This window comes from Somniosus microcephalus, chromosome 3, assembly GCF_052327205.1.
Source record: "Somniosus microcephalus isolate GS21.2 chromosome 3, FLI_Smic_1.0, whole genome shotgun sequence".
NCBI lineage: Eukaryota > Metazoa > Chordata > Chondrichthyes > Squaliformes > Somniosidae > Somniosus > Somniosus microcephalus.
The window spans coordinates 11,045,841-11,055,965 of NC_140989.1; the positions used below are offsets into that span (position 1 = coordinate 11,045,841).

Below are 10,125 nucleotides of genomic sequence, written 5' to 3' on the forward strand. Positions count from 1 at the left end.
AAAATGACAGCGGAGAAGGCAATAGAGCAAGGTAGCAGTGGGGGAATTAAAAACCAGAGTGTGTCAGGAAGGGACAGAATGTATAATAATAAAGGTAAAGTAGTAAAAGGGGTAAAAACAGGAATAAATTGTCAGAAAACATATTTGAAAGTTCTTTATCTGAATGCACGCAGCATTCGTAACAAAATTGACGAGTTGACGGTACAAATAACTACACATGGGTATGATCTGGTGGCCATTACGGAAACATGGCTACAAGATAATCATGACTGGGAACTAAACATACAAGGGTATTTGACAATTAGGAAGGACAGACAGAAAGGAAAGGGAGGTGGGATTGCTATGTTAATCAAGGATGGAATCACTGCAATAGTCAGAAATGATATTGGGTCAAAGGATCAGGATAGTGAAATAGTTTGGGTGGAGATAAGGAATAAGAAGGGGAAAAAGTCACTAGTGGGCGTAGTCTATAGGCCTCCTAACAGAGGCAACTCTGTTGGTCGGAGTATAAATCAGGAAATAGTTGGGGCTTGTAATAAGGGAACAGCTATAATCACGGGGGATTTTAACTTTCATATTGACTGGACTAAACAAATTGGGCATGGCAGCCTTGAGGCAGAGTTCATAGAGTGTATTAGGGATGGGTTCCTTGAGCAGTATGTAACTGAACCAACCAGGGGGCAGGCAATCTTAGATCTGGTCCTGTGTAATGAAACAGGATTAATAAAAAATGTCCTAGTAAAGGATCCCCTTGGAATGAGTGACCATAATGGGCCAGAAATTCGTGAACGGGGCTTGCCGCGCGTGCAAGCCCCGTATATGCACTTACCCGACGCTCCTGCCGATCACCTCCAGGGACGCCTGGAATTGGTGTTTCAAAAAGAAGAATCCCGGGCAGCGTATGACGTCACGCCGCCCAGGAGTGCAGCCAGCGCGAAGCCTGGAGCGTGCAGTGCAAGTGAGACACGCCCCTTAAGGTCTCATTGTAGTAGGACACGCCCCCAATCTCTCCAAGCAGCTGCAGAGGACTTTGTAGTTACACAGCTGCAGGGAAAGTAAGTTATCTGCTATTTTATGAATGTTTTGTGAACTTTTATAAAATTTTAAAAACGTTTACATTATTTTGAAGAATCTGAAGTAGTTTTAAACAGAATTAAAGCAATTTAAAGACTTTTAAAAGCCCTAAAAGAATTTTTTTAATTCCATGTATTTATTTAGCAATGTCGTCGTCATACGTGTCTTCACACTGTTCCCTTTGGGGAACTGTATGAAGTGGTGGAAGGATTTATGGCCATGATTAACGCTCATTCCGTGACCGTAACCATCTTTGAACCAGCCATTAGGGCGGTTAGTCCTATGGCGGGAGGGTTTTACGGGCTCCCACAAGCTATACAAGGAGGGGGGGCCACCCACACCCACGGACGCAAATATCCCACTGGATGTCAACCCAGAATTTAGAGCCGGAGCTCCGACTCCACTTGCCGGGACTGTCTGGAGCGGGGTTCGAAACCCTACCCTGATCTGGCCCAGCGGCGGGGATCCTACCGCTATGCCAAAGGCCCAATCCGATTAGCAACGTGAAATGGCTGGAATGAGCACAATTCACGGCATTAAAAGAACTCACAATTGAACTGATGATGACCTCGGCAATCTCCTCAAGGAGGTGGAGGCGCAGCGCCTGCTCATCATTGGTAATGAGAAGTCAAAGGCGCCGCAAAAAGGGCAGATGATAGCTTGGTCTTTCAAGTGGCAGCATAGGGCTCCAGTCACGGGGAGGGAAAAGGCGCAGGAAACGTATGGGTGTCACCTTTTGTGCGGAGTGGGCCTTTTGCGTAGCAGTAAGCATCCCCGCCGCTGGGCCAGAAGGAGTAGGGTTTCGAACCCCACTCCAGACAGTCCCGGCGAGTGGAGTCGGAGCTCCAACTATAAATTCTGGGTGGACATCCAGCGGGATACTTGCGTCCGTGGGTGTGGGTGGCCCCCCCCCTCAGATGGGTTGTGGGAGCCCGTAAAACCCTCACGCCATAGGACTAACCACCCTAATGGCTGGTTCAAAGATGGTTACGGTCACGGAATGAGCGTTAATCATGGCCATAAATCCTTCCACCACTTCATACAGTTCCCGAAAGGGAACAGTGTGAGGATACGTACGACGATGACCTCTTGCGCAATGCACCTCCTTGGACCCTCAGTCGCAGATGCGAGGGGGCAAATCGTGCAATTGTTAAATTTTTCATTTTTTTTACATGTAAAATGTTGGCCCAGTAATTCCCTTCCAAATGCGCGAGTACGGTCGGGGTACTTACGCGTCTGGCCGGAGGAAATGCCGGTTTTCAGCATGCACAGCGCATGCGGGGAAAACCGGCATTTCCTGTCCTCTGAACGAAGGGGTTCAGAGGCAAAACACGTGCGCAGTAAAATTCGCCGCTTTCATTCATGATTTCAGTGAGGTCAAGTCCTTACAACTTACACATGAAAAAAGCATGGGTACAGTTGCTCCAGAGGCTGTGGAGGAAGATATTTCTTATCGTGGAGCTTCTGAAAGTATGTATGTCTGTATATATTCCTTTGCATGTTATGTATATATTCCTTTACTTATGTGTATGAATGTATTATTTAATTATGACTTTCAGAGAAAGTAACTTATTGGAAAATCATAATTAAAAACATACATTCATACACATTAGTAAAGGAATATAAAACATACATACATATACGTAAAGGAATATATGCGGACATACATGCATAATTACTTATTACTGATGAAAAGTTTCTTTCTTAAAAGTGCTGGAAATGTTACATTACTCATTTTAGAACACTCATTTTCACATTCCATTCACACAGCCACAATTGCTCCTTTTACCTACCGTTCTGAAAACCCGTTTAAAAAAAAAAATTTAAACTTTAAAACTTACTTAAAATTTCTTAAAATAACTTCCCTCCCTTTCCCAAACAAAAATATTGCCTTTCAGAAGCTCCACGATAAAATATATCTTCCTCCGCAGCCTTGGAACAACTTTACACCTGCTTTTTTCAAGTGTAACTTGTAAGGACTTACCCTCACTGAATCATGAATGAAATCTACGAAGTTCACTGCGCAAGCGCTGCCTGTGCAGTCGCACGCGCTGTGCCTATGAACCCCTTCGTTCCGAGGTCTGGAAATGCTGGCGTTCCCCGCATGCGCTGTTCATGCTGAACGCCGGCATTTCCAACGGCCAGATGCGTGAGTACCCCGACCGTACTCACACCTTTGGTCACGAATTTCTGGCCCATTATGGTTGAATTCCAAATTCAGTTTGAGGGTGAGAGAGTTGGATCTCAAACCAGCATACTGAGCTTAAATAAAGGAGACTATGAAGGTATGAGAGTAGAATTGGCTAAAGTGGACTGGGAAAACAGATTAAAGTGTAAGACGGTACAAGAGCAGTGGTCTACATTCAAGGAGATATTTCACATCTTTCAAGATAAATATATTCCACTGAGGAAAAAGGGGAGTAAAAGAAAAGACAGCCATCCGTGGCTTAGTAAAGTAATTAAGGATAGTATCCGACTGAAAACAAGGGCATATAAAGTAGCCAAATCTAGTGGGAGGATAGAAGATTGGGAAGCATTTAAAAGGCAGCAAACAATAACTAAAAGATTAATTAAGAAAGGGAAGATAGATTATGAAAGTAAACTAGCAAAAAATATAAAAACAGATAGCAAGAGTTTCTACAGCTATATAAAAAGAAAAAGGGTGGCTAAAGTGAACATTGGTCCCTTAGAGGATGGGACCGGGAAACTAGTGGTGGGGAACATGGAGATGGCAAAGACGCTGAACAAATATTTTGTATCAGTCTTTACAGTAGAGGACACTAAAAATATCCCAACACTGGACAAACAGGGGGCAATGGGGGGGGGGGGGGAGGAGCTAAAGACGATTAAAATCACTAAGGAGATGGTACTCAGTAAAATAATGGGACTTAAGGCGGATAAATCCCCCGGACCTGATGGCCTACATCTTAGGGTCTTGAGAGAAGTGGCGGTAGGGATTGTGGATGCATTGGTGATTATTTTCCAGAACTCCCTGGACTCAGGAAAGGTCCCGGCAGATTGGAAAACTGCTAATGTAACACCCTTATTTAAGAAGGGAAGTAGACAAAAAGCTGGAAACTATAGACCAGTTAGCCTAACATCTGTGGTTGGCAAAATGTTGGAGTCCATTATTAAGGAAACAGTAACAGAGCATTTGGATAAACATAATTTAATAGGACAGAGTCAGCATGGTTTTATGAAGGGGAAGTCATGTTTGACAAATTTTCTCGAATTCTTTGAAGATGTAACATATAGGGTGGATAAAGGGGAACCAGTGGATGTAGTGTATTTGGACTTCCAAAAGGCATTTGACAAGGTTCCACACAAAAGATTACTGATCAAGATAAGAAATCACGGGATTGGGGGTAATATACTGGCTTGGGTGGAAGATTGGCTATCTAACAGAAAACAAAGAGTTGGGATAAATGGTTCATTCTCGGGCTGGCAATCAGGAACTAGTGGTGTTCCGCAGGGATCAGTGCTGGGACCCCAACTCTTTACAATCTATATTAACGATTTGGAGGAAGGGACCAAGTGCAACATATCCAAGTTTGCCGACAATACAAAGATGGGAGGGAAAGCAATGAGTGAGGAGGACATAAAAAACCTGCAAAAGGACATAGACAGGCTAAGTGAGTGGGCAGAGATTTGGCAGATGCAATATAATGTTGGAAAGTGTGAGGTTATGCACTTTGACAGAAAAAATCAAAGAGCAAGTTATTATCTAAATGGAGAGAAACTGCAAAGTGCTACAGTACAAAGGGATCTGGGGGTCCTGGTGCATGAAACACAAAAAGTTAGTATGCAGGTGCAGTAGGTGATCAGGAAGGCCAATGGAATCTTGGCTTTTATTGCAAGGGGGATGGAGTATAAAAACAGGGAAGTCTTGCTGCAGTTATACAGGGTATTGGTGAGGCCACACCTGGAATAATGCGTGCAGTTTTGGTTTCCATATTTAAGAAAAGATATACTTGCTCTTGAGGCGGTTCAGAGAAGGTTCACTCGGTTGATTCCGGAGATGAGGGGGTTGACGTATGAGGAAAGGTTGAGTCGGTTGGGACTCTACTGATTGGAGTTCAGAAGAATGAGAGGCGATCTTATCGAAACATATAAGATTGTGAGGGGGCTTGATCGGGTGGATGCGGGGAGGATGTTTTCACTGATGAGTGAGACTAGAACTAGGGGGCATAATCTAAGAATAAGGGGCTGCGCTTTCAAAACTGAGATGAGGAGAAACTTCTTCACTCAGAGGGTAGTAAACCTATGGAATTTGCTACCCCAGAGAGCTGTGGAAGCTGCAACATTAAATAAATTTAAAATGGAGATAGACAGTTTCCTAGCAGATAAGGGAATTAGAGGTTACGGGGAGAGGGCAGGGAAGTGGACGTGAGTCTAGATTCGGATCAGCCATGATCCTATTGAATGGCGGAGCAGGCCCGAGGGGCCATATGGCCTACTCCTGCTCCTACTTCTTATGTCCTTATGTTAATCATTTAACAAACTAATTGGATGCTGCAGAGGGGGAGCCAAGGGTCTTTTGGATGGGTGAACAGAGTTGAGCTGAATGGCTTTCCTCATCCCTAATTATTTTGAGATCTTGTTACCTCTGCTACCTCCTGTCCCATTTACAACCAAATATTTACCCACTCCTTTCTAAAAGTTATCAAGGCAGCATCAAATTAACCTATGAACTCTCGTGTCACATGTGGCTCCTAATAGATCGCAGTGATCTTTAGGAAGTGGGGGGTGGGGGCGGTTCTTAGATATACTCATTTAAATCTTCTTCTGACATTTCTGCAATTGCGGCTTGTTTACTTTCTTGCACAATATCATGAAGTTCTTTGACTTCCTCTGGAGTGGCTGGTGGTAGCAAGGCTCTCACACTGTCAGTAATATTGTCTATTCTGTCCTGCAAACGGTTTTCATAATTCTCCTTGTTCTTCTTAACAAGGTTCTCTATTGCTTCCGAATCTGCTTTGCAGTCTGCTCCAAACTTCTTGTGTTCTTCTTCAAATTTCTCTTTGTCTCTATTTGGATCTAGCCCCAGTAGTTTCCCCAAACTATTGACACGGTCCATCAAATGTTGGGTGGAGACCTGCACATAAGTTTCAGAGATCATGTGAACAAGACTTGCAATATTGGTGGCTTGACAGGTCTGTGTGTACAGCATGTCTTGTAGCATCTGGTTCTGGGTATAGGTGGAAGATTGCAAAGCCTTTTCACTGTACTGAACAAATTTGTTAAGTGATGACCCCAGGCAGGTCTCAATCAGGTTTGACATCATGGTAAAGAAGAGGACCATTTTACCCCATTGTTCTTTCACACGACCTAATGCATCCAATCCTTTCAGGAGCATCTTCACAGTTGTATCAAAATCTATTTCCTGTATTTCACAGTTTCTCATTGTTTCTAGTATCTCTTCAAGCTCTTTATTTTGCTGCTTCATATTTTCAAAGCTTCTGTCGTACATCTCCTGTGAAGCTTGAAGCTGCGCTGCAGATTGCTCCACTTTGAATCTGGCATTGTTGCTGGCCGTTCTCACACCACTGCTATTCTCTTCCACCTGAGCTTTTGCCATATGTGGTGGAGTGGCAGTTACACCCATGGACCCAGTAGATGCCTTGCAGCGAGAGTGGAATTTAGTTGATTCCTTCTGCACTTCTTTGATCTTTGCAGCCAAGTCTGCCATCGCCTTTGCATCAGCTCCTTTGGACATGGCCAGGGTTTCCACCTCCTCACATATTTCAATTGCTGCTCGGCAGATCTTAAGAGCATTGTCCTTCTCCTCGCAATCTTCTTCATTTGCTGCTTCTTGTTGAAAACGCTCCAAGCTTCCTTTACAAAGGCTTGTGATCGCAGTTCTGTTCTTCTCATTCTTCAGTTGCCCCATGTCAATGTTGTCATCCTTGTCCAGGAAAGACAGAAGCATTGATATCAAATGTTGCAGAAGGTCTGATTTAAATATGATATTGTTGACAGCTCCTTTGGTATTCTTGGAGTTGCGATCTTTTCCCGACAACTGATTAAAAGCCTTATTACAAACATCGGCAGCTGAACTGATCAATGTTTTAAATATTCCTCCACTGATGAATGAACTGACACCATTGACCAATGTTTCTGCCATACCCATTGCCACAGCATTCCAGCCAACTGGTGTGGCATCCATTGCGGCTTTGTATTCTTTCTGTGCATTATCCATTTGTTTTTGCATTTCTTGGTGATACTTTGCAGCCATTTCTTTTGCCTCTTTTCCTGCTTTTTCCCTCATTTCCGTGATTTCTTTTGTGATCTTTACTTGATGTAATTCTTCCTCATACACTCCTTTGGAACTGGTGCATGCCTCCAGTAGTTCATTGATCAGATAGATGACCAAATTGAACTTCCCCTCCACAGCTTCTGCCAGTTTCAAGCATTTTTCTGCAGAGGACTTGATGCTGCCCAAAGGGATCGGGAGGAATTCTTTAGTGATCTCAGGATCCTTCTGGATGATAAATTTCACGGCATCCTTCATGTCAGTCGGGACTGTCAAAGCGTGAAGCCGGATTTGATCCATATTCTTGTGAGCTTCCTGAAATGCCTCCCAGCCCTGATTGCTTACTTGTACTAAAGAGGCACGGAATGATTTGGGATACTTCATATACTTAAATCCTCCAATGGGCTCGATCCTGTCTATTGCAAAGTCTTCTGCTGCAGAAAGGAAAATAATTTCCCCTAAAATGGCTACAGAAAGTGGACCAGGCATCAAGAACTGTTCCCAGTTGCTGTACGGCTGTAAGAGTAATGCATTGTCGTTCCTCACATCAGATGCTTTTGTGATGCTCCTGAAGGCAGCCTTAATGGGAGCTACAGTTTTGCATCCCTGGTCTTCCATGAGTACCAACTTTTCTCCTGCAAGGGAAACGGTTGCAGTAAACGCACAGAATATGTGTCCATCTAACAATAAGGAGGTAAATCTCGTGAGACCCTAAATGCCGGCAGGACCTCACACCCAGTCAGTACATGTCCGTAAACCATGACTTCTTGATATGCGCTAGATGCACGGCAGACCCTCCCGGCGACTTGGGGTCTCACAGAATTCACCGTTGCAGAATGGATTGTATGCAATGGCTATCGGAAGTTATGGAAAAGAGGCATCCACCAAGACCTGTGACTTGCCCCTTTAAACTTTAACCTCACTCCCAGCAACCTTAGGCATTGCCAACTTATGTTAATCTCGATTTTAGCATTTATTCTGGAAACTTTGTTGTCAGAATATCGGAACCATAAGAGGCCATTCAGCCCCTCGAGCCTGTTCCTGCATTAAATTAGATCATGGTTGGTCAGCACCTTAACTCCATCTACCCGCTTTGGTTCAGTAACCCTTAATGTGAAGTTTAATTTGTTAAAGCAGAAGGGTGGAGTTTGACCTGAACTTTTCATCCTAGATATTCAAAGGAAAAAAAGGCAGTCAAGGAAACAGTGGGATCCCAAAAGAATCTCAAGGGTGAAATGACATTGACTATCGAATGGACGGCAGATATTCCAAATGATTTTGTTTGTTCTGTGTGATGAAATATTCCATTCATCACTGCCTGTGACTGTGGTTGGTTTCAGGTTCCCCCTTACCATTGTATTGCCTGTGACTGTGGTTGGTTTCAGGTTTCTCCTCACCATTGTATTGTGTATTGGAATGTATGGAATGTGTTGTGTGTAGGGCTCCGCCCATACCTGGCCTCTATGTCATAGAGTCATAGAGTCATAGAGTTTTACAGCACAGAAAGAGGCCCTTCGGCCCATCGTGTCTGCGCCGCCCATCCATCCCTGTCCAGTCTAATCCCATTTTCCAGCATTTGGTCCATAGCCTTGTATGCAATGGCATTTCAAGTGCTCATCCAAATGCTTCTTGAATGTTGTGAGGGTTCCTGCCTCCACCACCCTTTCAGGCATTGAGTTCCACATTCCAACCACCCTCTGGGTGAAAAAGTTCCTCCTCAAATCCCCTCTAAATCTCCTGCCCCTTACCCTGAATCTATGCCCCCTTGTTATTGAACCCCCACTAAGGGGAAAAGTTCCTCTTTATCTACCCTATCTATGCCCCTCATTATTTTGTACACCTCAATCAGGTCCACCCTCAGCCTTCTCTGCTCCAAGGAAAACAACTCCAGCCTGTCCAGCCTCTCTTCATAGCTGAGGCGCTCCATCCCAGGTAACATCCTGGTGAATCTTCTCTGCACCCTCTCCAAAGCAATCACATCCTTCCTATAGTGAGGCGACCAGAACTGCACACAGTACTCCAGCTGTGGCCTCACCAGCGTTTTGTACAGCTCCATCATAACCTCCCTGCTCTTATATTCTATGCCTCGGCTAATGAAGGCAAGTATCCCATATGCCTTTTTAACCACCTTATCTACCTGCTCCGCTGCCTTCAGGGATCTATGTACATGTACACCAAGGTCCCTCTGACCCTCTGTACTTCCTAGGGTCCTACCACTCATTGTGTATTCCCTTGCCTTATTTGTCCGTCCAAAATGCATCACCTCGCACTTTTCAGGGTTAAATTCCATTTGCCACTTTTCCGCCCATCTGACCAACCCGTTTATATCGTCCTGTAGCCGGAGGCTTTCCTCCTCGCAATTTACCACCCCACCAATTTTCGTGTCATCTGCGAACTTACTGATCATACCTTTTACATTCTCATCCAAATCATTTATGTAGATCACAAACAATAAGGGACCCAGCACCGATCCCTGAGGTACCCCACTGGACACAGGCTTCCAGTCACAAAAGCAACCTTCGACCATCACCCTCTGCCTCCTGCCACTCAGCCAGTTTAGGATCCAACGCGCCAAGGCACCCTGGATCCCATGGGCTCTTACCTTCTTGACCAGTCTCCTATGCGGGACTTTGTCAAAAGCTTTACTGAAGTCCATGTAAACCACATCCACAGCATTTCCCTCATCCACCCCACTAGTCACCCCCTCGAAAAATTCGATCAGATTTGTTAGACATGATTTACCCTTGACAAAGCTATGCTGACTATCCCCGATTAATCCTTGCCTCTCCAAGTGGAGA

General features: G+C 44.5%; 1 protein-coding gene across 1 annotated transcript; it reads right to left on the reverse strand.

The window, feature by feature from the left end:
* Positions 1-3,040: 3,040 nt before the first annotated feature.
* Positions 3,041-9,553, reverse strand: LOC147120851 (uncharacterized). Its single transcript, XM_085979201.1, has one exon. It carries the CDS (start codon positions 7,943-7,945, stop codon positions 5,834-5,836), a length of 2,112 nt encoding a protein of 703 aa, XP_085835327.1. The 5' UTR covers positions 7,946-9,553; the 3' UTR covers positions 3,041-5,833.
* Between the last annotated feature and the right edge of the window lie 572 nt (positions 9,554-10,125).